This window comes from Falco naumanni, chromosome 4 (genome assembly GCF_017639655.2).
Source record: "Falco naumanni isolate bFalNau1 chromosome 4, bFalNau1.pat, whole genome shotgun sequence".
Classification (NCBI taxonomy): domain Eukaryota; kingdom Metazoa; phylum Chordata; class Aves; order Falconiformes; family Falconidae; genus Falco; species Falco naumanni.
Genome location: NC_054057.1, coordinates 93,126,262 through 93,153,625, shown reverse-complemented (window position 1 = coordinate 93,153,625; position 27,364 = coordinate 93,126,262). Strand labels below are relative to the sequence as shown.

General features: G+C 42.6%; 1 protein-coding gene across 1 annotated transcript in view; it reads right to left on the bottom strand.

Annotated features, from left to right (window-relative positions):
* The window catches only part of PDZRN3 (PDZ domain containing ring finger 3), a 147,356-nt gene extending 122,049 nt beyond the window's left edge, over window positions 1–25,307 (bottom strand). The window contains exons 1-3 of the mRNA XM_040592920.1: window positions 24,343–25,307; window positions 18,193–18,279; window positions 16,933–17,040 (exon numbers count right to left, since the gene is read on the bottom strand). Of these exons, the coding sequence (XP_040448854.1) occupies window positions 16,933–17,040; window positions 18,193–18,279; window positions 24,343–25,059 (912 nt within the window). The 5' untranslated portion in view covers window positions 25,060–25,307. The remainder of the gene's footprint in view (window positions 1–16,932; window positions 17,041–18,192; window positions 18,280–24,342) is intronic.
* Window positions 25,308–27,364: the final 2,057 nt, after the last annotated feature.

Here is a 27,364-nt window from a genome sequence, read left to right as displayed (position 1 = left end):
TAGATCGATTCAGGCTTACCCCAAAAGGAGAGATCACAACCAAAAATTACAACCCTCTCAGGGTTACCAAAGCAAGGAGACCTTCTCGCTTCTTGCTGACTTGCAGCACATAGGAACTGGTTTTTACACAAACGAGGATGTGTCTGCTTGGCCTTGTGCACTTGTGCTGTTGGATTCCCAAATGACTAAGAGAAATGTGTTTGGGAATAAAAGATTTTAGTCCCCTCTATGTAAATTCCTATACAATGTTGTCATCATGGAAGCTGAAAGGCCAAATAGCAGTGATGTGTAGCGATTGTCTCTGGAAAATATTCTGAGTAAACTTAAAAGTTCAGTTGGCAGCTTTTTAATTTCTTTATAAAGTTTTTCACTTACTAAACTAAATGCCCTGAACTAATTTGTGGTAATGGTCTGCTTTGCATATAAGTAGTCCATAGCAATCTGTAGTTTTGCAGTCAGTCTCCTATTTTGAGAAAATTCCTGTTACTGTTCAAAATCCCCATAGACAACAAAAAAGTTAATTCAGAGGATGATCATACAGAGGACTTAATCAGATATGTATATAATGTACTGCCTGATGCTCCAAAGTAAACTGATTTATTTAAAGGTGATGGTAAATATTTCAGCCGAAATAGAATTTTAAATTCAGCTTTGTTCCTTTCAACAGCATATCAGCTGCCCTTTATTAATTTGTCTGTAACAACAGTGCCTGTGAAAATGTTCACTTATTAGATACTTGGCCACTGACTTACTTGCAGTGCTTGTCTTTATGTGTATTAGCATACCTTCTTACATGTTTGTACTGATGTCTTCCGTTTAAAAATCCCAATTCTTACCCCTTTGCATTAATTTCTTCAATTTCTGTTGATCTCTCCATACTTGTTTAATACTATTATAGAACTTCCTTTAAGTAACTTATTTAACATACATCGAGACTTGAAGATGTGTTTTCAGGCTTTACAGGTAGGACTAGAAATATTTTTTTAAAAAATTGCATGGAGTGAAAAATACATCTATTCTTTGTCACTAACTTCCAGATGCTTTTCAAAATACTTTCTGGATAAATTGCTTGTTGAAGTTCCAAAAGAAGTAAAAATATCTTGCCTTGTGCTTTCTTTTCTAGAAAAGCCTCTTCTGGAGATATGCATGTTTTTCTTTCCCTTCCTTATATGTTTACTTGTAACTTTCTCCTCTTTTAACTGTACAATAAAGGGATTATATAAAACAACATCTGAATATACATAGGTTTTATAACAAGGTGTTTAAGTGTATAAAATTATATTAGGTCTGTCTAGGAAGTCTTTAAATGTCTGTCTAATGTCTTTCCCCCAAGTGGCTCCTTTTGCTTTGTATTTTCTTACATGTAAAGCTATTCCAAGTACCAAACTGCTAACAAAATGGAATTGTATTTTACTATTCCTCTAATTTTCCACTGGGTTTTACCTATTTGTTTGCTGCTGGTCTATAGCTTTTTCCTTCTTCAGAATTTCAATTTGACTCAAACCCTCAGCTTTCTCTGAGTAGGTGGTCTGTAACATTAAACCATCAAGCAATCAGTTTTATGCTTTCCTTTCGAGCTCCAGCCCCAGCTTTCTTTTCACAAACAACAGTAGGAAATCCTCTGTCTGACATAGTAAAGGATAAAGCAAAACAAAAATCAGGCCCGTTTGTGATTCAGAGATACCCTTAGTGCTCTTAATGCCTAACATACTACATGTTTTGATATAATAGTATGCTTTAATCCAGAGGCTATTTAAATGATAGACAAAGTAATGGCTGGGAGAGAGCAATGATAATAAACTGTAGCTTTAGGATTGACCTTGATCTAGAATTTGTTGAATTTGTACATCCAACCCAAAGGAAATTTTTAACTGTGTAGCTGAACTGTAAACTTCTACAGAACAAATTTAGTAATTTTGACACACACAAAAAATTTACATGCAGAGAAGAAAAGTAATTTTAAATAACAATGATGTAACATATGATGTCTCTCTCTAAATCACAAGCAGTGGTAAAAGTCAATGTGTTACAGTTGCAAACTCATTGTTCCAGGTTCCAAGCCTGTATCAACTCTGCAATTAATGGTAGAAACTGAAACTTAAATAAGGAATTAAAAATGAGTGCACTGTATTGGGAATGGGAAAAATAATGGGAATATCCTGAAATGGAAAAAAACCCCAACAAACCAAAACATTTTTCCATTTTCAAATAGAAAGCTAATGCTGCATTTCATTTTATTAAAAAGAACACATGTAGTAATTCGTAACAACAACATAATATATGGTGGTTCACTACCTCATGTCAAAAATGTAGTTTCAGGAGAATAAAAGCAGCTAGTAATCCGGACATTACAAATTGAAGAAAGTAGAAGTTGAGCAGTTTACAGCAATTGGGTTGTTATGAAGTGGGAGACTGAACTAAAAATCTGTCATTGTTTTCATAAAATTCTTCTCAGGTGTCAAATACCACAATTTGGATTCTTCAATGACTAGTCAAGGTTTTACATAGTCAAAGGAAATGTAAAATGAATGTGTCTGTCTTGGATCAGCGGATGTGCCTTCTGTAGATTATTTTCACATGCTTATAGACTCTTGACACTCACAGTACTCAAGACTCCAGTTTTTCTTATTCTAAAGCATATACATTAAGCAGCCGAGTAGTTCCTTTGGCTTTAGTTAAACAAAGTCCATACTTAAGCATTATCATACATGTTTTACGTGTTCAGGCTTTTTCCCCCCTGTAATAGATAGCTTACAGTAACACTACTTTCATGAGGGGCAGCTTTATCTCTAGGGATTCCTGCTCACCTACAGATCATACTATAGGCTTCCATGGAACTTAAAGTCATACTTAGAATAAATAGTTCCAAATTTACTTTTTATCTTTAAGATTAGAAAATATTTTCCATCTGTGGCCATCAGGCCTCATAAACTCACTTAGTGAATCTTCATGGCTGACATTAGCTAGACAAGATTTCTGCCCTAGCAGATATCATGTTAATTGGACACTATGCTCATTACATCAGGTCAGGATTTGTCTTTCCATTTCTAGCAGTTCTTAAAATACTGTCGTACTATCCTTGGCTACTTGCTTACTCAAAGACAACTTCCTTTCACACAGGGCTCGCATGATTTGAAATGTTGTGGTTTGCAGTTAACAACTCCTTGATTAACACATCAAGGATAGATACAAACAAAGACATCTATTCTTTTAGCATGTTTGACTTACTTATTTCCATAGTCCTTTTTCCCCTGCAAAAGACGATGTACACCATCTGATTGCCTGAGAATATGAATGACTTAGTGGGATTATTAGTCTGGTGGCAAAAAGCGGTCAAGACCTTTCCCAAGACCTTCATTTATAGCCTTAATTTGCATTCTTCTACAAGGATAAGTAAATTCTACCATGGTTTATCGCTTCATTGACAAGCCATTTTAATTAAGCAGCCATGATAATTGCGTTTCTTCCTGAAACTGCAGGAAAACACTTTCTAAGCAGTTAAAAGCTTTTGGGCTTAGGTTTTTTTCCAAAGGTTTTCTAAAGGAGGGGAATTAAATGGCTGCAATCAGACACAAAAAAGTAGTATGGGCCAGACTCTGCAATTCTTGTTCATACTGAACTGAACCTCGGGCTATGGAATAAACCAATGGAAAGCAAATTATTTTTAGGGTAAGTTATTATTCAGGATAAAAGGCACAGAGTTAGTGACAAGTGTATCATCTTGGTTCTGTTGGGGGGGTTTTGGTTCCTTTGTTCTATAAATCTATTCAAATTATAACACAGTATTCCAAAGCAAGCATAAAGTCTAAGCAAGAGACTAAAAGTGCATCACTCCGATCTGGAGGACTGGCAGGCACACTGCTTTTCCCCTCAGATTATGCATGAAATCCATTTCATCCCAAAAGAAGGAAAACTTCACAGCATCTCCTCAGCTCCCTAAGTCCTCCCTATTTCTCGTTAATCTAATGAGTTTGGGTAACTAACAAAGAACCGAAGCAGAGTGTCTGGGGAAGGCAAGCTGGGAAAACTGAAATGCACAGTGTCAGCCCACTGAAAGTAGCCTTTAATAGTCTATAAAGCTTGGAGATTTGCTAGACGCGGCAAGAGGCTAATATATTATCTATTGCTCTCCAACACCCTTGTTCATTCCTGTGTTTATTACTTGCTTCTGAAGTCAGCTGCTCTGCAAGTCTGCAAATGCCTTCTGCAATGAGAAATCCCTGAAGCGAGCAAACAAACTCACTTTTTGGTAAGCTTGGAGAGAAGGAGAGAAAGAGAGAGAATATTTTAATTAGCAGCAGGAGGTAAAACTGGCTAAAACTGAAGGAAAAGGCTCTAGTTGCTAAAGAAAGGTTTGCAATAGAAACAGTAATTCCCCTGCTGCAGAGGAGACTGCCTACAAAGCTTTTAAGAGGAAAAAGGGAGGCCAAAATGAAGGGAAAACAATGAAAGGTTATATTATGAAAAAAAAACCTCAAAAAAAGAGCATCGGTACGTACTGGCTCCTTGAAATACAGGAAGGAATCGGAGCTGGCTGTGTGAACTTTTAAATTCAAACAAGAGTTGCTAGCAGGGCACTTACAAACTGTAACTGCATCTGAAGACAGCTCATTGCTTTATGTTCTAAATTGTTTCACACTTACCACTGCTAAAGGCAGGCTGTGAGAGGCCGCCTTTTTTTCAGTCTATGGCATAAAAGGTGCCGAAACTTTCACTCTGAGATGAGAGCTAGGGATTCTTGACAAACCAGCAGGAAAAGGAAAGTATTACTAGTGGAGAAAATGGGAAAATGCAAAAGTGAAAATTACATAAATTCAAATTTTCTTGCAAGCCCGTGGTTAAGACAACTGCCCCAACTCAAGCAAGGCAAACTAACTGGGTGTAAGCCAGTGACGCTGCCCCCAAGAAGTGCAGCTCCCAGGGCTTTCTTGTGTGCCAGTGTACTTCTTATTTTAGCAACATGTCATATTCTATGTTATCATCACCTGGCTTTTGTTTGTTTGGATTTGGGATGAACTAAGCTTTAAACAGTTTGATACACAGTTTTTCAAAGAACACTGATTTGAGAATTCTTCCTAGCTATAGACACGAGATTTCTTTAAGACTTACAATATATGACTGTTAGTCTTGATTCTGAATGAACAGCAAGGGAGACATAAATATGCAGTCAGTGGGGTGTCCTCATTAAATAAAGATTATATTTTTTTCTTTGCAAGAAATTTGCATCAGAAAAAAGCACTGTACAGAAAGGGGGTTATTTGTTCTTAGGTTTTGGCAAATGATTATAAACTTGCACACATAGTACAGATTTAGACACCTATATAAGTTCATCAAACACTTCTTCCGAAAAAGAAGTAATGTGCTTAAAAGCTAGTGTGAGAACTGTGGTAAAAGGAAGTAATTGTAAAAATGTAACATAACTGCACTGGTGTGCCTGGCGCAGCCGCCGCTCTGGTCAGCAAGGCAGGCTGTTCTGCGCAGGGCTCCGGCTGGCTCTGGTTTGAAGCCATGCCCTTAGCCGTATTTAATTCAACAGGTTAGACTGCATCTTCATGTAGAACAACATGCCATCTGCTTACAGATCAATCCCACCTTTTCCTTTTACACTCAGTAGTACTTACTCTGCATCAGCAGTATTATCCTGCTGCACAGACATTTAGGGAAGAAGAAAAAAATAGCCTTTTTTGCTAGAGGGAAAAAGAATTAGCCAGAAAATAATGGTGCATCTCCACATGCCACACAGGAAGAATAATTTAAACTTCCATCTGTTCTGCATTTGCAGATCAGGTTAGATACTCCGGGATTTCAGGTGAATTAAATGGGCCCTGGTCTGAGCCAACAGCCTGTGTTCAGGTCACACGTTGCTGTGGCCACAGGAGCCTTTTCTTTCTCACTGTGACCTTCTTGTCAAACCACAATATCCCTCCATCCAAAAGAGCAATCTCAGAAATACTTAAAGCCCTAAACCCCCCAAATTTCACAACAAAATATTTCTTTATGGTAAATCTTCTGCCTGTCACATGGCTTCTTATTGACAAAACAGTAATGGGGTTTGAAGTAGCAAAAATAATCACCCTATTCACTTAACTCTTGAAGCTCTGCCTAGGGCCTGTTACTATTTATGGTCAGATTTTGGTCTTAAGAAGAGAGGATTGTTAAAAGAAAGAAGAAAAAGATTTTAGTTTAGAAATCAAGTTAGAGAAAAGCACTTTGGAGAACATTGCAAGGGTGGAGATCAGATGATCCTTGTGTGTGTTTCTTTAGGAGGAAAAAGAGGTTATGCAATTCCAAGCAGTCATGTGGTATGGCAGCTGCTAAAGTTACTGCTAATTTTTATTAGAGCTAGCCAGAGCCAGAAAAAGGTCTGCTTTATAAGCAAGACCTTTTAAGAAATAAACTAAATCTTCCTGAGCTGGGAGGCCTGCAGAACTGAGAGAAGAAGAAAAAATTGCACTAAAAAGTTCTCTTTTTTTCCCCTCCCCCTCAATGGATTCAGGAAACATTTTCATTCTCCCTTCCTGTTGCTGGTTTCTTTCTCATATTCATCCAATCAATCAAACATATGTATGATATTTACTAGTTTTCAGCTCAAATTCCTGCTTAGCCCCATGGCCCAAAAGGACTATTCACATGCACAACATGTAGGTGCTCTTATTCACCCACGGAAGGAACGTGGCCCCGGGCACAGGCGTTAGCTGGCCCTGCTGTGAGCGAGGGGGTTGGACTGGATGATCTCCAGAGGTCCTCTGCAACCTCCACCATTTGGTGATTCTGCGAAACATTTAATCATTTTACTCTATTTGTTAAACTTGAAGACGGTATTTCAAAATTACCAATACCCTTGTGATAGTTTACAGGACCAAGCACCTGTGGCTCATGTCTTTGAAAATCTGTGCATAAATTAAAATTAGATCCTGAGCCAAGCTTTGTCACCAAAGCTGTTACTTACTTTCATCACTGCACACTTTTGTGTGCTTCAAGGTTATGTGCGTGATGGCAAAAAATAACGAACAGAGGCAAGTACTTCCAGATAAAATTTACTACACTAAAGAGACCAGTCATGAGTCTTCGTATGTCATCTAATCTCAGTTTAAAGAGGATTAATTCTGTACTGCTGTTAAATGGAGCATATAATTAAGCTGTGGATACGATACCAGGGTTATGGATGATAACTGTGTCAGTGTAAAGGGGTATATAACAAGAGCCTGCTGCAGGGTACACTATTCCTGAGATCCACAGGTCAAGTCCTACAATAGAAATCAATATAAATTTTATTTATATTAAATATAAATTTATATATATATATATATATGATATAAATTAATGAATTCTTTAAAAGATTATTTTAACACCAGGCTTCGGTAGACTATTAAAAAGGGGCTGGCACCAACAAAAGATAATGTTTTCTGACTCTTCCACCTGCTTCACACAACTGAGGTACATTTAATGCATCATTTAAATTGCAGGTAAGATGCCTGCACCACTTACACTGTTTGGGAAGTGCGTGGCCCAGAGCACAGCAATCATCTAGTCCTTCACAAAAGGAATGTCTCCTGTCATGTACACAGGGATGGGATGTGCGTCTCTGCCACTAGTGATCACCCCACACAGCCCATTTGTACCACTCCTCCTTCCACTTGTAACAAATTCTGAACTTCCCTTTTTTTTCACACATTATTCCCCCACGCAGTCTTTAAAATCCAAACTCCACTTTCAGAGGTAAATTCTCTTTAGAGATGTAAGACTTTACAGATAGACACTTCTGTAAAAATGTTACACCACTACAGGAAAGCTAACATAATACAAATTTACTTTGGACACTAAAATGTATAATAAAGTCTTAAAAGGAACAACTTAAAACACTATTCTCATTTAAAAGCCCCAATGCTGAAGCAAAAAATTCTCAACTACTATTGTCAGCCCAGTACCATTTGTATTTATGAGAGTCTAAAAACTTTACAAGTCCTGTAGTTGTACTTTGTACTGGAACATAAAATAGTAAAGTTACATTGTTTAAAAATTTATCAAAACGTCATGCATAAAGTAAAGAAGCAGTCAACAACGTTGGAATTAACTTCACAATGCTAGTAAGTTGTCACCTCTTAAGTGTTTGAAGCACAGAATGGCAGTTAATTGTGAACAGCTTCCAGTTATTCATAGTGTAGAGAATGAATTAATTAGGCAAAGGAAAAAGCCTTATGTATGAGAATATGAATCTAAAGCCATTATTGCTATATAATTTCATACAGTCAACTTGATCAATTTCTAATTGAGCACTCCATTTTCCATGTTTTCCTGTTGGTAATGTTTCATGTCTTACTGTAAACTAAACATTTGTCAATTTTGAAAAAAAAACAAACAAAAAACCCCCATACCCAATATTGGAACATATTTTGTTTACTACCAAGCAGCAAGACCTTATTTGTCTTAAAAACTACAAATACCACTAACCAGAGGTGGCTTTGTATTATACTTCTTACTAGAACAAACAGCAGGATTTCATTTCAGTTTCCATATTTTGTTTGTGAAAAAAAAGACACATGCTGCTGTGAAGCAAGCAGAAGGAAGGCACCCGTGGCAAGCAGGTCTGCGCCCCACACTCTTGTTTTGAAGAAAAATCCCACCACCACTATAAACGAGGTTTGAGCTGCAGCATCGGGATTTGGGATCCCCAGGAAGATTTGGTCACTTTCACACATTCAGTATTTTTCACATTTGCTGAGCAAATTCCATTCCATTTTTAATTCCAAATGAAAAGTTATGCAAATTTTATCCGACTGCATTTTGAATAGCAATAGTCTGAGCTTGGTTTTTTTTGTCAGTTGATTTGCACTTTATGCATATCTTTTAGTACAATTGACATGGTAATGTACCGCATATGTACTAAATTAAGTATGATTGTGCCTGATTGCGCAATTATTATGATACAAACAAAATGTGCGAAAATAGTTGATAGGACATTCTGTGTGTCTTCTCTAAAAAGACAGTGCATTCAAAAATCTAAAAATAAAATCTAACAGTTAATCATAATGGTTTGGCTTCAAATATGGAAAACTGAACAGGAGATGATTTAAAACGCAAGGAATTGTACCACATGTGAAAAGAAGATTAAATTGTCCCATTGTTATATGGTCTATATGCATCCTTTTAAAAAAAGTATTTGTTTGTTGGAGTCTGACACGTTTCTCTCTGATTAGCTACAGAGAATAGGAAACAGCTATTTTTCACTTCCTTGGAAGACTAATCGTAAAATCAGAATCTAGATTTCCCAGGTGGTTTGCATTTTCTCTTCATCACAAGCGTTACAGTCGTGGGCTGACCTGCAGCATCATGTGTAGATGTGGCATTCAGAGACATGGGTTAGCAGTGGACTTGGCAGTCCTGGGTTAATGGTTGGACTCGATGATCTTGAAGGTCTTTTCCAACCTCAACTATTTCTATGATTCTGTGACTGCTCCTGTAGCCCAGGAGGTGACACGTCAGGCTTGCCCTTAAGTGCGGGACAGGCCACTGTGCCAGTCAAAGGAGGGACCGACCTCCTTTTGCTTCGGCACTGGGCAGCCTGGTGAAAGGTAGGCTAGGCACTGACCCATGGCTGTCCTATCAAGGTAATTAGCATGGATTGGTTTACCAGAAAATGGTAAACACAGCTGAGGGAGAACGGATGAGATAATGCATGAGCTATGTGATCAGGCAATACGTGAGTCAACTGAGCGAGTGCCTTGCTTAATGTGAGATTTGACAGGTCTGGAAATTATCAGAGTGGTTTGCATTTCCTTTCCAAGTCCTGTTTCCTTGTGGTACCAAACAAGTTAAACAACCACAGCAAAGAGAAAAAAACTTTCTGGGCAGGGCATAAACTACATAATCTGTGACTTTCCTGGTTTTTTTTAAAGCATTATAAGGTGCTATCCCATCAGAATTTTTCTCCTGCTTTTCCCCTCCCTATAGTTATGAAAAGTTTGATGTGAGAGAATTTGATCTGGAAAGTATATTTCTCATAATCACTTCTCCTTTTTCTCAAGAGCAATTTCCTGTTTAACTGTGCAATTCCAACACAAACACGCACAACATTACTTAACTTCTCTGCAAGGACTGGGGATGCTACATCCCAGCTCGCCCCAACTGCAGAGCGGCCTGGAGTTTCACCCTCCGCAGCCAGTTCCCCACAGCAGGGATGTCAAAGGGTTTCCACGGGGTACAGCTGTCTGTAGAGAGCAGCATGTGAGACGACTAGGGATTGTAGGTTACTCCCAGAGGAAAGAGGAGAATGGGGCTGCCGGGAGAAAGTGCTGAGGAAGTGCCGAAGTACAGCAGCAAAGCTGCAGGTGAAACGAGTGTTGTAGAAAGCCCAGCAGCTCCGGGAGCCACCCGCAGGTAGGCACCGCTGTGGTCTCCTGGGGCTCAGAGAAGAGCCACCGCTGGAAGTCTCTGAATGAGACCAATTCCAACAACGGGCTCTAGGTGTATCCCCCGTGTCCAATTAACTTATGAGTAGTTTGCGTAAAACCGGAAAGGCTGCAGCCACTCCACATGTATGTGCAGGGGATCAAGGACAAAATCCTACAATTAACCTGTTTCCCTCCCCAAGCTCAGTGTGAGCAGGGCAGAGCTGCACGAAGGGTCCCTGAGTGATGTCCGGCATGCCTCGGATGCTCCAACAGCACTTGTCTTCTGGGTTGAGCTCAAGATTTGCACTGGAAAGAGGTGGCTCCTTCACAAATGTAACTGCAGCACCTTTCAAGAAAAATGGCACTCCTCCAAATTCCAGCAGTGGCAATTATTTTCTCTGATTTGTGCAGAGTTGTCATGGCCCCCATCTCGAGAGCACTAAAGGTTTTCTAGGACAGGTTTCACATTAGCTAAAGACAGATACTGGGTTGTTTTCAAGCAGCCTGTGTTAACACGGAAAGCAAGAGCAGAGGGAGGTGCAGGGTAGAGGACTGTGCGCAGGGGGAGGAGGGACTCGGGACTATAATCCCATTAATTTAAGAAGTGTTACACATAAGGGATCCATTCCTGAGTTTAGAAAGCTTTTTTGGATAATTTAATTACCTCTTTTTCATTCAACATGCCCATGAGAGCAATATTATAAGCTTCCGCAGGTTCAAAATGCCCACATTATGCTTAGGGTCAACATGCTGGGGACTTCTATTAAGAAGAAGAAAGAATAAGGTGGAGCAGGAGTTTGAGGGGCACTCACGCAGGACCTTGTCAAAAGTTGCAGCATGAAATGTGCTTAGAACTTGAGCTCTGCAGCCTACTTGCCACTGCAGAGGCAGAGACCGTAGGTCCACAGCATTAAGAACAACGTCGCTTGCTTTGTTAGCAACACTTACATTTTCATCCCATCCCATTTCTTTGTCTTGGTTGTTTGTGGGAAGGGCAGTAGTGCAGTACTGAGTGTAAAAAATCCTGTTGCACCTCTCTGGTTCCTTCTTTTCACTGTCTGGCTTATCCCTTTGCTTCCTCACCTCCCCGCCACAGCTCTGACTGCAGTGCTGGTATGAAATCAGGCAAATAAATTTATGTGAGGAAAATATGCAGTGATAACCAAGGCTGCCTGTTTTCATTTATGTTTTCCTCTTAAAGTTGTTATTACTCCCTCTTGACCAAGCTGCAGAATCTATGTTTTAGCATAGGCACGATGCTGCTTTGTAAGATACCATTAACAGATATGGACAAAGGGCTTGGAAAGCTTTCTGGGAGCATAAACTCTTAAAAAAAAAAAAGCTGACTCTGCTATAGCTGCATTCACTGCCCCGTTGTGTTCACTCTCCACAAATACTCTAATGTGCTTGCGTGTCCTGGCAGGAACTTGAACAGCCAATTTGAAGTCACTGTCTGAAAATGTTTTCTTCTAGAAAATTAATTCCTAACTGTATGTAGCTGCACAGTAAATCTTGTTTGCAGAGCTGAACTCTTCCATTCATGACAACGAAAAAGTTCTGTTTAACCTATACTGCCTGCAGTACGTTTCCTGCAAGTAGCTACAGCCTTAGGTTTATCCTACTAAAGCTGGCATGATTTTGAAAAGCGCTCACTAGCAAATTAGAAATTGAAGGCCATGTTCAGTTAATAATTTTATTTGCTGATTATTTGTGGAAGTTTCCTGTGAGCTGTCTGTGAGTGGTGATAAGTGAACAGGGCACACGGGGTAGGGACAACGGCATACTGACAAGAAAGCCGGACTGGCAATACACTGAGCCCTTTCAGCCCAGAGACTCAGTCTTGTGGAAAAACTAGACCCCATCACGCACCAGCAGACCACATGAAATGTTTCTTCATTTATTCATTCACTCAATTTTAAAGCCGTCCTTGCCTCAGCAGCAGAACTTTCTTAGCACGTATGTGTCACTGACAGGAAAAGGTACACCATGCGCCTGCCACAGCATCCTTCCTTGCCCTTCCTCCGTGGCTGATGTACTTGCTCTGTGCTGATTTGGCTTTTCAGAGGCTATGCTGTTAACACAGCGAACAAATTAATTTTGCTGAAAGCCACCTAGCCACCTCATGTGAGCAGAAAATGGCTCTGCCAAAACTTACCACAAGGTGAACAGGGAACCCGCAGCAAATCGCAGATTTTGTTTGTACATATACAGTAGAAGATTTGCTAAAAAGCTTCATTGTTCCTACATGTAATCTGTGAAGAAATCTACGTAATAGAAAAGCAGTCTATAATTTGTAGCACATGAGTGTGCTTTGGGGAAAATCAATCAAATGCACTAAGACGTGTTCTCAACTCCTAAACTAATGATCCTTCCTGTGAGCAGCATGAAACACCGGGCAAGTCCCAGGTGGCATAAATCCTCAAGGTTTCAGTGGAGCTGTGACAGTTTATACTACCTCAACAGTACTCTAATTGTGCTTAAAACTTTTTAAGGTGGCAAGCAGTCAGTGTTTCAAAAGCCTCCTTCTTTCTAAGCAGTCCCAAAGCTAAACAAACAAGTTTACTAGTTAGTGAGAAGAGAATGCCGTATTTAATTTATAATCTTTCAGAGCTGATGTGCTTAAAAATAAAAACTCTGAAAATCTAATTTTGTCTTAAGAAATGCCAGGCAGCTGCGTAGAGGAGGCATTCATGGCTGGGACTTGAACCAACTTCTGTTAAGAGAGGAAATTAGGACCATTTTGTTACCCCGACAAAAATAAAATCTATGAACACAGTAATTCCTTTGCATAAAAATCAATAGTTTCAGCATGTTTTTAACATGGCAATTTGCTATGAAACATCCTAACAATAATTCAGTAAATCACTAATATTGCATTAAATCAGCTGTTTGCTTTGAATGTGTAAGTACAGAACTGCATGAAAAACATGTAGTCAAACCAGAAAAAATCTCACAGTATCACTATTTCCTTACTTCTAAGTAATTGTGAAAGATCTGGCACCAGATGTAAGTAAGAAGCATTGGTTTACAAACAGCAGTTACAAATAGACCACGATGCAAGTCCTCAAACCTAATCTGACAAGAACTTGTAGAAGTTATTTCCCTGTATACCTCAGATTACGCGTTTGCAAAGTAAGGATAATATTATTAAACAGCGAGGGGAAATTATTAAGCAATTAATAGCCACAACACGATCTTCACAGTCCTATGTAAGCACTAAATATCATTCTTATTTAACAGATTCTGTAAAACAAAACACAAGGGAAAAAGGGTATTTCTCTGTATTTCTGTTACACGCTGCTTTGAGACTGAGTAGCACAGACCATGCAACATTCATCTTGATGGATGTCATTTAGCAGTGGAAACATGTAGTTTACAGTGGCATTACTTATGTCAATGATATACAAAGGGCCAAAAAACTGGTTTTACAGAAAATTCAAGACAATTCTTAAACCTAGCTACTTTGCATTTAACATATAGAACAGGAATTCAAAGTCCAAATTACATTTGGAAAATATGTTTTAAAATTATCTCTGACATAATTCGAAGTTTATGTCCGTATCAGTTTGTCAGGGGATAGAACTTGCAAGCAAATGTCAATACAATAATGCACTTGCTATCAGCTATAAACAGTATTACCTATGTATCTGTATCTTACACTGCCTAATCCCTGCTGAGTAATTAGAAATGTGACAGTTCTGAAAATGAGAAATTACACTCTTATGTGTGCTTCAGAATGCATCCACCTGAAGATCCAAGCAAAGGACCATCTTCCAAAAGGAAATCAAATAATTCATGTTTTATTTCATTGTAAATTCTCTGTGATGGATGCTAGAATTAATTTTGGAGATTTATGCTCAGCAGTTTATATTGGAATAAAGAGTTCTTTGTGAAAGAGTCTATTTAAAATCACGCTGGTGATACATAAAACCTTAATACTGAATGAACGAGTCAGAGTTCTAGACAGCTAAATACAGTTCTAGATAGTTAACTTACTATCTCTCACACTTTTGAAGGCAAACGTGGCCCACTAGGATGCCCTACTCTCTATTCCAAGTTCCAGCTGTGTCCTGCCACTTACAGCTACGTCTGTAAATGACTTTTCGGCCAAACTACCAAATCACAACTTTGGCAGTGTGAAGCTTATAAAAAAATTTGCCTCTTAGAAGGACATTATCACTAGACATTTCCTAATTTTTATCTAGATAATTTACAGGATATTTCAATTATCTAAGACAACTGGATATTAGTATGATAAAGCTCATTTAGATGCCTTGATACAGGAGGTATCCCATTTTTCCCTCAACTCAGACTAGGGTTAGGTATAGCACACTAAATATAAATTGCACAGAATGCAGAATGAGACATTTGCTTTCAGGAGGTAATGTCCACACTACATGTATTTTGAGGCTCTGTATTAGAATATTTGACTCTAGTTCAGTGGATGGATTCCTGTAGTGTCTGGGGTGCATTAAATGAATTAATTTTAAACAAACAAGCAAAAAAAAATCCAGTTAGTACACTCGGAGACTACTCCACAGTGGGAATCAAACCGCATCAGCTGGGCACCATTCAGAGACTCGCTTCAACAGGACACTCCTAATGCAAACTCAGATGCTGATGTGGAGGCGCCCAAAGACAACTCTGGGGAAACAATGTGCTAAATTTTCATCGGCATTTTGTATATATTTAGAGGTGAGAAGAGTGAATATGAGTTTGTGGTCAGCACAACAAGAGTTGTCAACACATGGGTTCCTGCTACCCTTGGTGCATTATAAATACAACAAATGGCATTAATGTCTTTATTCCGGGGTTGTCTCTTGTGTGAAAATGTAACTTGAACTGTGGAAAAGACCCTGCACAAACGCTGCTCCCATAGGCATGACTTCACACAGGGAGGGGACACAGCCAAGAAGCACAGCAGGAAAGCTCAGCCAGCCTGTCCTCCGCCGGGTTCTTCTCAGGTTCCTTGTGCATCCAGCATAACAGCGTTTAGCTGTTCAGCCTGGCCTGCGCTAACCTTGCCAACTGCTAAACTGGTGGAGAAATGAAGTAGCAAGGAGGGAGCACACAGAAGTGAAAGGAGGAGGAAAAAAAAAGCAGTAAGGAAGGAGGTCCCTTGTAAGACAGCAGATGCTGCAGAGCCCATGGAGGTTAGCTGTCCTTGTCCCCTGTGCCGTGAGCGAGGGTGACTTGTACAGACAAATGCCACGTGACTGCAATTACAGGCGAAGATCCAGTGCTTACACTCGAGGAGCCTGAACCAGGCTTGCATGGAGACACAAGGACATTTCCTAACGAGTACTTCATTTTCCCAAGTTTTGGTTTTCATACAGTTGTTTGGTTTATGTGGCTACATACTACTTCAGAAACGGATGTCAGCTTTTCAAATATGCTTTGGGGAAGTACAAGCTTATGGGAAAATTTTCAGTTCAAACAAAATTGCATAGTTCTCAAAAAATTGTCCAGACCTTTTTGCAATTACGTTACATCATATATATAGCTTAAGCAACTCTAGATCATTTCACAGCTCAGCCTCTTATCTTTTTATAGTTCTGCTACTGTGGCTCCATTCTTTCTCATATGAAGAAACTTAATTAATATTTTATATCCTTACTAAATTGTGAATACAATTTACCATAACAGTACAGAAAATAGCAAATACACATTGTCCCCTGCCAACAGAAAATCCTTAACAGCTGTTTATTGCTCATTTGCAAAACATAAGAGCAATGGAATTCCATTACTTAGAGAAACTGGCTGTTCCATGATATCCTTGGCAACAAACACCACACTTATCTTTTTGAACAATAGACTCTCAAAGTTGCTCCAGCTTACAAAAATAAGACAGTGAAGAATACTTTTTCTTAACTGTAAAATTCTAAACAATGGGAACTGACTCACAATCAGCTGCATTTTGTTTCATGAAAACTAATCTTTTTCTCCTTCTCTTCCCCCCAAAAAGAAATCTGCTCACTGCAAATTGCGAGAAACATTTTAAGCAACCATCTCCTTCACAGGAAGGACTTTTTATTGAGGTCAAGACTTTGGCAAAATGAGAAGAAATTCAGACTGCAATCTGAGTAATACAAGAACTTACAAACAACATTAAGGGAGTGACTTAGGTTTATAATAAACCATACAGAAATTGCAGAGCAGAATTTTTTCTAACTGTTCAAAACTTGGTCTTACATACCAAGGAAAATAAAATCATGGTTTACACCACAGGTATTTCACATATGGTTTTAACTAAATAACTTTCAAGTTTCCAATAGCTTGAAGAAGAAATATCTACGGCATACCAAATAGATGCTAGCTCCTCAGAAAGTCAGGACATGCACATACCATCCATAATCTGGTTTCTATATTTAGGTAAGAACTATACCTAAAGCCATGAAGGTCAGCACTGAACCAAGTCAAGCATATTTTAATAGACATGTCTTCTAGACAGCGTTTGCCGCGGTACATTTCTCCTAAATATCATGCCATTTGAAGACCTGAGATGGAACACGCAGTATTAGAAGATAGTGTATTCACATACCTCAATAATCCTGTCATGAATTTGTAACCCTCCTTCCTTAGCAGCAGGCCCCGTGTCAACTATTTTCGATACAAAAATTCCTTCACTAGATGAACTATCTTGATTGTCCTTTAGAGGATGAAAAGAAAAATACATTATTGTACCTTGAACTAACTCTAATTTGCCCTCAGCCAAAAACTTGTCCATGCCACAACAGTGCACGTAATTTGAAAGAAATATTCTTACAGATATCTTAATATGGAATTACTTTGTGCTAATGAGAACACCTGGTATTCCCATTTATAAAAATTAAACAGCCAGGAATGGAATTCCATTATGTACATTAGTTGCACGATCATATATTTTCTCTGACTTAGGCCAGCTCAGTAGCAATTGTCATTATAATTATCCTTAATGTAAAATCCAGTGAGACTGCAGCCTGCTTGCACATCAAACGTAAGACAACAGTGAATTTTTATTGTTAATTGCACAGCTCTTCCTCTGGAGGCTTAAAAATAAAACCATGAAAAATAACTTGTACCTAACAAGGTGTTTTCATATTCCTGTGTGTTGTGTCACCAGCTTCTACCAGTGCAGAACAGTGCCTCAGAAAATTGAAAAACTAACTATGAAGAAAGAAAAACTTTCAAGTGAATTTAATAGGAATAAATTGTGATTAATGTCAGATTTCAGAGCGGCCAAAAAGTAGTTCTGAATACTTTCTAAATTACTAGGACAAGGTATAATCCACTCCTTGATCTAATTAAAGTCACATGCAGCAGCTCCAGCCAACAACCATCCAGAAAGAATACATTAGTGTGTGTACGGTGCAGGAAACATCTGCTGAAATCATAGAATTCAAAGTAGGTTGTTTAAGTTACATCCCTTCACCTGCACAGAGGGTTGCTTAATCTCTGGTGGAAAGGAGAGTAAATAATGTTTTCTTAATGAACTGTAAAGGGCCTAAAGCTGTGCGCCCTAAACTCATACAACATCTTCAAAGCAGTGTGGTCGGAGAAAGAGATACGGTAGGTTTCACCATTTTGGGAGTGACGCTGCACAGTATTAGTGTTGCTAGCTGTGACAATATGCAAGAATAAATGTGTTGTGAGGGAAAAAACAGTGTAGTTAATAGACATCCAATGCAAATCGGGCTATAAGATTTGCTCTGAAAGAATCCCAAGAGAACCAAATGCTTGTCAGCAGCATTCTTCCTCCAAGTGTTGACCTACATGCTTTTCCCAACTGGAAAGGGCAAACATATTTTAACAATTAACATACCACGCACGGTCGGCCACCAATAATATTAAATCCAAGAGAGCCAGAGTCACGATGAAGGATGAGAGTCAGTGCTTTCGTTTCTTCACCCTACAAAGAACAGATAAACATGTTCAAAACATTTGCATGTATTGGTAAGGAGGGAAGGTAATACTTCTACCCGGGGCTGTTGGGTTGATTTCTTATCTTTCCCCACCCTGTGTAGTTTAGAGAGAAATGTTTAGAACAACCTTGTAGGAGCAAAGTCAGCAGCTCCCAGCCGCCGCACTCCAGCCACCCCATGGTTCTCCAGCAGCACTTCTCTGCGAAACCCACCCTGCAAGATTTATGCATATTTTTTATTGAGATCTACAGTGAGACACTTTAACAGCAACAGAAGATTTATGTGTAATACTGGTTCCTGCAACTACTTGACCCAGTCATATGTGATGTGTTATGTAAAATACTTCGTGTTTCCAGTAGTCAAATTCTTGACTTTCCCAGTACTTGAGGGTGACTGAATCTTAGGACTGCATTTTTATGTTGTTTCTCTCGAGTGCTAGCTACAGGACCTTGTTTTAAACAGAATCAAACAGGAGTTATACAACAGAAATTCCCTGGTCAGTTTTAGAAAACAGCATTAAACAAAACTGCTACAAATTCTGCGAAAGGCCTGGGATGCCAATTGCTATTCACAGCGCCTGCCATGAATAATTTTTTTCTTTGGAATTTTAACACTAGCAAAACAGAAATCTTCCATCGTTGAAAATCATTATGTTAATTCCCTAAAATATGACATCCTGCAGTGAACAGTTCTCTGATTTGACAAAAAATGTGTAACAAAAATAGACTGGATCGACCCGTAGTATTTAGGGGGCTGTGTAAACATGATCTATTACCCTGCCCTCTTGCCCCAGCTTGCTCCTAACTACAGATACAAGCTCATGTGAAATGTCCTTCACGACACAGTGATGCTACTTATGTCCACTAACTTTCATTAAGACAAAATGTAAGTGCATGTACCGTTGAAGACTACTGAATCCTCGCAATGTACTAACTTCAGTCTCAATCAAGTGGCTGTTGTTAACAGCACAATGCTACAATACTACACAACAGACCACAGCAGCCACAGAACCCATTTGAGTAACTATTTTTTGGTTTAGAAATCAGAATAGGGTCGGTATGTTGTGCATCTACAGATACATAGGAACCTTGCTACCTCCAAGATCTTTTCCTTTGTTTCAAGTACAGGGTGAAAAAGTTACGAACACCAAAATTTGAGGAAGTTGTCTTACAAGTCTGGTTTTCATAACCAATTAATGACAAAAATTACAACAGTTACATTATAATTCAGGGCAGCTGGTTTCTGTTTGTGCATTTTTCTTCCAACATGTCAATTTGAAGTTGTCAATCAAATATTAATGTCTATTAAACTCATTAAAAATGTCAAAGTAATCCTGGATTACTGAATTACTCCTACAGATTGGAGGATGATAACAAAACCCAATTCCCTGCCAGCGTAAATTGGCAGAGCTCCACTGACCACATGCTCAGATCTCCACTGCCGCAGGGGAGCTGCACCAATGTACTGCACCTGAAAATTTGGTTTACAGTTTTCATGTCAGTTTGCAATCGTTGTCTTTCCTGCAGGTCAAATAATAAATAGACTTGGTCTTGATACAGAGAAACATGAATAAGCTCTGACTGATTTTGAGGTTGACTACACCCAGCATCAGCAAGCATCAGGTACCCAGAAGAGGATTGATAAATGAAGTAAAGGCTATTTCCCTGCAAGTCTTCAGACCCAGACCTCATGCAGGATTTCAAGGAACACATTTCCCGTCCTGTGAGACCACTTTCAGGGACTGATGACTCAGGATTTGAAAGACAAGGACATGCTAGCGCCACTGTTTACTTCCCCCGTTATGCCTTTTTAAGAAGGCAAATCAATTAGAACAATCAAGAAACAATTACGACATTGCTCTCAAGACACTTTCACTAATTAAAGTTGAATGTTTTCATTAAAGCCTCCTTATGTGGCTACGATTTGATGCTTTTATACTCAGCAGAACAAGTACTGCAGCGGGTGGGTTTGAATGAGTCAAAAGTTGTGGGGTGAAAAAAAACTCAATGCAGTTTCTGTAGGTACCCCTGAAAACTGTCCACGGGGGTTTTGAAGAAGCTTTCCAGCCAGTTCTGATGGATTTGTACCCTGTCTCCATCTCCTCTGCGGCAGCAGAGTCATGTTACAGAGCACAACCCACATGCCACTGCAGAGCGCTAATCCTCCCACCTGTGCTGAACCGCCCCGGCACCAGCGCCTTGCCTTAACACTTGGCTACTTCTGCAGATTCACATCTCAAACCTTAATTTCTTTAACAATCTTCTTCGCTTCATGAGGAAGCCACAACGCAAATGATTTTTCCAGGGCTCTGCCTTTCTCTTCCCCTCAAACATGTCTCACGTTCCAGCGAAACAATCATTAAACAGTGAGGTAACTGGAAATGCGGTGGCCAGCATCCAGCTCTGCCCCGTCATCTGGTTCGGCAGCAGACCTGATGGTTCCTGGCATGTTGTATTCCCACAGCTGAACAGAACTCTTAAACGTAATTCTTGAAATTACTGTACTTCCCAGCTGAGTAATGTGGAGCTAATAGACTGCCTTTCCCTTTAGATATTGGAAGACTCTAATTTCTTTGGTAGTGCTGTGGCTACGTAGGTCTGTCTTCATTACAGGAGGCACTTCAGCTCCTCGTTTACGAGTGAGAGGGCTGCCAGGACCAGCCCAGTGGATCCTGCTTGGGGACGGTCTGAGAAAAAAATATCATCTTGTTTTAAAGGACTTCATCCGGATTTTATAGAATTAAAACTTGTGTTACCGCCTCCAAAGAGGTATTAAACTTGAGGTCCTAAATACCAGATCATCAACTGGTTCCTGTATGTCTCGTGCATTTACTGAAAGCCCGCCCATGCCTTCAGTCGTCAGGACAGCAGAAGGGCACCCGCTGCGGGCTGCTGCCAATTCTCACCGCTCAGTTCTTCCCAAAGGACTTTGATGGCTGTGTACACAAAGGAATGACCAGATCCGCTTATCAATAGTTGTGAACAGTGGTACGTTTCAGCAAGAATTAAGCACTACTTGAACAGTATGAGGTTTTTCTTGATTATTTAGGCTTTGATGTTTCAGGACTGACGTGTCTGATCAAAGGAAATACTGATTTTGAGTAAGACACACCATCTTCCCTACCACTCCCTCTTCAAGCTTGTCCACAATAAGCCTCACCTCTTCCCACCAAGGAATAGTTGTTTTCCGAATAAACCTTCAGATTTGCCTTTTGGAATGAGCACAGATCAGACATCCAGTAAATACACAGTAAAATTAAAATGCTCCCTCAGTGGCAGGGAATACACATGGAAAACACAACTGGAGTCACTTAAGGCACATCTATCTCTTTAAGGGACTTACTAAATGGTGAGACATTTACAGATGAGTGTGTGTGTAAAATATGTATTTTGTGTATGTCTTCTCCAAAGATAGTTATGGCAGTGTTATAAAATTCACTTCAGAACTGGGAGATTGAAGTGCAGGAAAGCTGTGCTATTCATGCAGTATCACAAAGGAAGTCTATGCTAAGGCAAACCCAGACCTGGGTCTCCACAGCTGCTGAAAAAGCCTGACCCTGCCAAAAGACCACAGATTTGAGTCCTTCATGAATGGCCTAATGTCCCTCAACATTGTACCTCTCCTTTAACTAAGCATTTAAACAGAACTGTACATGGGCATTTCTTCACTTTTGACTAGAGGATACATCATCTGATTTATTCTAGATTGGTCCTACATCTGTAGCAACAAGCAACCATCAGGCAGGGAGATCCATCAGAAGATCCTTCTTCTTCATCTACTGAGGAGTCAGAACATCTTACTGTAAGTTTTGCAATTGCCATATCTAACCTATGAACCCGGTTTGTTAGTGCCAGGCCTGCTGGTGTTTTAACACAGACCAAACAATTGCATCTTATAAAAAATACATGAAATATGAATAATGATCATAATTAAATAACTATAGCAAAGGCGCTGCATGCTTTGAATACACAATTGCTTCTGAAATTGAAATCAGTTATTCCACATTATCGTGCACGTAATCCCTGTGCTCAGGGACCTAATCCTGAGGCAAGTATGCGTGCCCTGCTGAGTGTTACAATCTGCATCGCGCACTGCACAAGGCTACGCTAGCGTCTCAGAAAATAACCCCAGAGTAAAAACCTGGAAGCATGCCATAGCCCAAAATTGGTAAAGCATCCCCTGCACTAGGTGATTACCATGGGTCTTTTAAAAAACTCTCTAGTGCACAAAGATGCAAGTTTCCTGATTGTACTTCTTTGGGAGCTGGGCAGACTAAAGCTGTTAGTATTGGAAAGCTGCCCAAAATGCTGTGAAAGACATGTAATTGATTGACCGCTAGACCACAAGTCTGTGGTGACACGACACCTTCCAGCTTTCTTCAGATTAGGCGCTGCTTCAGAAAATTGTATAACAGCCTTTTGTAATACGGCTGAAAACGAGCACAGTTGTCTCAGCCAGCTGTATCCATAAATTTAATAAAAAGTATTGCTGGAAACTACGTACCACGGACATTTACATCTATCTGAGGTAGCACCTTTCACACTAATAGCACCTTGCGAGATGTTACGGAGCTAAATAATGCAAAAGTGACATTATCCACACTAGCCACAAAGAAATGAAGGAGGGGCAGCAAGAGAATAAAGGTGTGCTTTCAGGTTCAGATCAGAGACGTGGAGGCAGAGATTCAGTGCCATGATTTCCGACAGCAGGACCGTACGGAGTCAGCAGTGCAGGAGGGAGCGGGGGCAGCTGTGCGCTAAGCTGTGGGAGCAGAAAGCTCTGCAGCGTGCCACTGCAAAGTCCAGCGGCTGTAAGAAAGGGAGGAGACAGGGGAGAACTGTCCCCAATCTTGACATGAATGTGAACCCCTGATTTATTTTTAACAGTTTTACTAAGATTTTAACCAGCACCCCACCTAGTATTGCCAGAAGTTAAAACAGTACATTTAGCATTACAATATTATTTCTGGTTTGAGTTAGCAAAACATGCTGGGTTGTTCTGCCCTGGATGTCTAAAGAGAAAGAAAAAATCAAGGCGGGGGAGGGAGAAAAAGAGACTCTACCATGAAGTTTTGTTTCCTTTACACAGCTTTTAGAGCCTCAACATTACCAAAGGTGTGAATACAGATGTTTGACAGTTCTGAACAGTTTAATACTGCTGTGTCTGTGGTAGCACATTCCAGGTCATAGGGAGGACTCTGAATGTCTTCATTTAAAAGATAATTGGCTTTTCTGGCTTCCCTCACTGGGGAGCCTCATTCTAATTAAAACTTAGGGATTGTTGTAGCTCTGGCTTTTGATTCTGGTCATTTTATAAACGGTCTAATTCTGAAAGGCTGAAGTCAAGTTAATTTCTCTCCTCCTAAACTCAGCTTTTAAAGAACCCTGCGTGACCCTGGGAAAAAAGAAACACAAGTGCACAGCAGCTGTCTTGTATTTGGACATGGATGTTAGGGCTTCAGATCATGAAATAGCTGGCAAGGTGTCTGAATTCCATAATAGTTAATCCTCAAGGCTGTGTTTTGTAGGAAGCCATATTCTGGGATGCTAGGTGAGCTAAGGGTCTGGAAAGCATTGGGTCGCAACAGCCTCTTCCAACTCACTCCGCTTTGTGTTACTCCTGGGAGTCGATTTCTGGTGGTTTAATACCATTCGCAGCCCTGGAAATTCCAGTTTTGCTGTTTAGAGTTTTCTTCGGGAAGAGAATGAAGAAAAGCATAATACTACTGTGACCTTGGTATTTTGATGTGCGAATTGCCATATGGGGTCCAGATATCAGCGATGGTCACATCAGAAAACACATCCATATGGAAGCCGGTACGTCGCGGCTATGAGAGCCCACAGCTCAGCTCTTTCACAGGGGGCGGGGGGGGCTCCGCGGGCCGGACCCGCGCACAGGGCCGGGCGGGGCCCCCCTCCCCCGCGGGCCCCCCCAGCCCCACGCGGGAACGCGGCCGCCGAGCGGCCCCCGCCGCCCCCCCGCTGCCCGGGGCACCCCCCTCCCTCCCCGCGGGCGGGCAGCGCGCAGGGCCGCCGCCGGGCCCCCCTTACCTTGCCGGGGGAGGCGGCGCGGGCGCGGGCCAGGGCGTCGAGGCGGGCGCTGTACTGCGTGAAGCGCTTCTGGTACCGTAGCGCCGTCACCTGCAGCTCCAGCTGCGCCGCCGCCAGTCGCGACAGCAGCGACTGCTCCCGCTTGCCGGCGCGCAGCGCCTCCTTCTTCAGCGCCTTCTCCAGCGCCGCCGCCCGCGCCTGCAGCGCGGCTCCGTGGGCCCGCAGGGCGCGCAGGCAGCCGTGCCCGCCGGCCCGCCGCTCGCCGTGGGTCAGCATCAGGCCGCAGCCCTGCTCGCAGAGCCCGGCGGGCCGCGCCTCGCAGCGCTCCCGCATGTGCGCCTCCACGTCGCGCAGGTTGAGCACCTGGCGGCAGCCGCGGTTGCGGCACTTGGCGGGGGAGAAGTCGCAGGTCTCGGCGTGCTCGCCCAGGTGCTGCAGCGGCACCACCGCCTCGCAGCCCCGCGCGTGGTTGTCGCACTTGATGTCCAGCTTGAGGATGAGGCTCTTGAGGGGCAGGACGTGGTTGAGCTCCTTGGTGGAGATGCGCTGGCAGTTGACGGGGCAGCTGCCCTGCTGCACCACCCAGGGCAGCACGCAGCCGGCGCAGAAGACGTGGCCGCAGGGGGTGGTCAGCGGGTCCTCCAGAACTTTGTTGCAGAGATTGCATTTGAAGTCGGGATCCACGTCCCCGCTGAAGCGGTCCAGCTCGAACCCCATCCTCCCGCCGCTTTGCCAGAAGCAAAGGAAAAAGAAAAAAAAAAAAAAAAAAAAGGCGGGCGTGGGTAGAAATGATTACAAAAATAATAGCAAAAGCCCAGCCGACGCAACCGAAGCGCGGGGACGGGACGGGGAGGCAAAACCCGGTAATAAATAAGTCTCGGGAGCTGCCGCCGCCGCCGCCCGGGAGGGACCGCGGCCCCCGCGCGAGCCGCAGGGCGCCGGGAAGCCGCCGCGGCCGCTGTGTCCCGGGGCGCCCGGCCCGGTCCCGCCGCTGCCGCCGGCCCCGCCGCCCCGCGCGCCGCCGGGGCCGCTCTCCCGCCGCCGCCTGCGCACAGCGCCGCCGCTCGCGGCCCGCCCCGCCCCGCCCCGCCCCGCCCCGGGGGTCCCCCCGCGGGTCCCCCCGCGGGTCCGCGGCCCGGGGACAAGGGGGGGGCTCTGTGCGGGGGGGAGGGGGGTGGCGGTGGGCTCCGGCCGGGCACACACCCACGCACGCAGCGGGCGGTGGCAGGTAACCGGGAGCCTCGGGATGGGGCGAGGGGCGGGAGCGGGGCGGCGGGCGAGGTGTGAGGGGGGGGGGCCCGGGCGGGGGGGACGGGGGGCGGTGACAGACAGGGGGTGCCGTGAGGGGCAGGACGGGGAGGGGTGCAGGGCACGGGGTGCGGGACAGGAGGGGTGCGGGACGGGAGGGTGAGGTTAGGGACGGGAGGGGTGCGGGACGGGAGGGGTGCGGGACGGGAGGGTGAGGTTAGGGAAGGGACGGGAGGGGTGCGGGACGGGAGGGTGAGGTTAGGGACGGGAGGGGTGCGGGACGGGAGGGGTGCGGGACGGGAGGGTGAGGTTAGGGAAGGGACGGGAGGGGTGCGGGACGGGAGGGTGAGGTTAGGGACGGGAGGGGTGCAGGGCACGGGGTGCGGGACAGGCGCGGTGTGCTGCACGACAGGAGGCGCGGTGCGGGACAGGAGGGCAGGACAGAGGGGGCGGCCGTGGGGAAGCGGTGGGAGAGGAGGGGAGCAGGAGATGAGGGTGGGGGGCGGGAGGTGTTGCGGGCAGAGGCTGGGGCCCGGTGCGGTGTGACAAGGTAGGACTAGGCGAGGGAGGAGGAGTGTGAATCCATCAGTTTTAGGTGCTGCTGGTGCCGAGCGGGCGGCTGGCCCAGCGCAGGGTGGCGGGGCTGTTGGCAGCGGTCGGGGACGCTGGGAGAGGGTGCGGTGCGAAGCAGCCGCCAGGGTCAGCTCTAGTCGAGCTGCCTGGGCTTGGACTGAGCAGTGCTTCGGTGGGACGGCCTTACACGAACGGTGAGGAAAAGTGCAGAGCAGCCTGGCAGTGCTGCTCCAAGCCTTACGGAAAAGGGATACATTTTTTTCTGTGTTTGCATAGCATATTAATGTCCCATTAATGCCACTTGGATGTAAGTGGGGGGGATCAGAAAAGGTTACCGCTTTTGATATCTGTTTCTGCCTGGCGATGATTTAAAAGCACTCCAGAATATGCTATAAAAAGCTAGCCAGACCACACCTGAAGTACCAGACACAGCATTAGGCAAAACCAATTTCTCTTACAAGGCAGATATTCAAGCACTGAAAAAAGCAATAAAAGAGAACAGCTTTGTTCATTGTGGATGGTGGAGCAGAATTCTCAAATGCGCTAAAGCCACATACCAGCTCAATTGTTCTTTTAATGTGTTTTGCTTTATGGCGAAGTAGAAGCCCAACTAGAAACTTCAGTTTGAAATGACCTTTATTTAGTATATGCCTATTGTATCATAGTAAAATGATTTTCTGAATGTCTGGGATGATGATTTGTCTGTAAGTGACCTTTAGAAAGTAACGGACTAGCGGTTACACAACTATGTTCCCAATGCAGTCTCAGGCAAGTAGTTTTTACTATGAAGGGTTTTCACTTTTCAAATATGAATTCCATCTGTAGTACTCATTTCATTCTGATTATTAACATTCCATAAAGCTTAAGGTTGCTTTTGGCTGTATATGCTGCCCTACTAAAGAAAGTGTGCATCACATATTTAGGGTTATATACCTAGCTAAAGGAATTTTTTACAGATTTGTTCTGTTTAAAAATAAGTAAACAATATAGGACTGTGCATGCAGGTTTTCTGTTAGCTCCATCTGAAGGTCTTGTGCAGTCCAGGGCCATGGAGATAAAGTTTAACTAATGTGTATTACCGACTTTCTGATTATTCTATTTGATCTGTAGTAGAGAATCCCATTCTTCTTGTGCTTCACTGCCTTTTTCCTCTTCCTCCTCTTTCTCATCTCTGCCTCCTCAGGGTTCCTCTCCTCCTCTC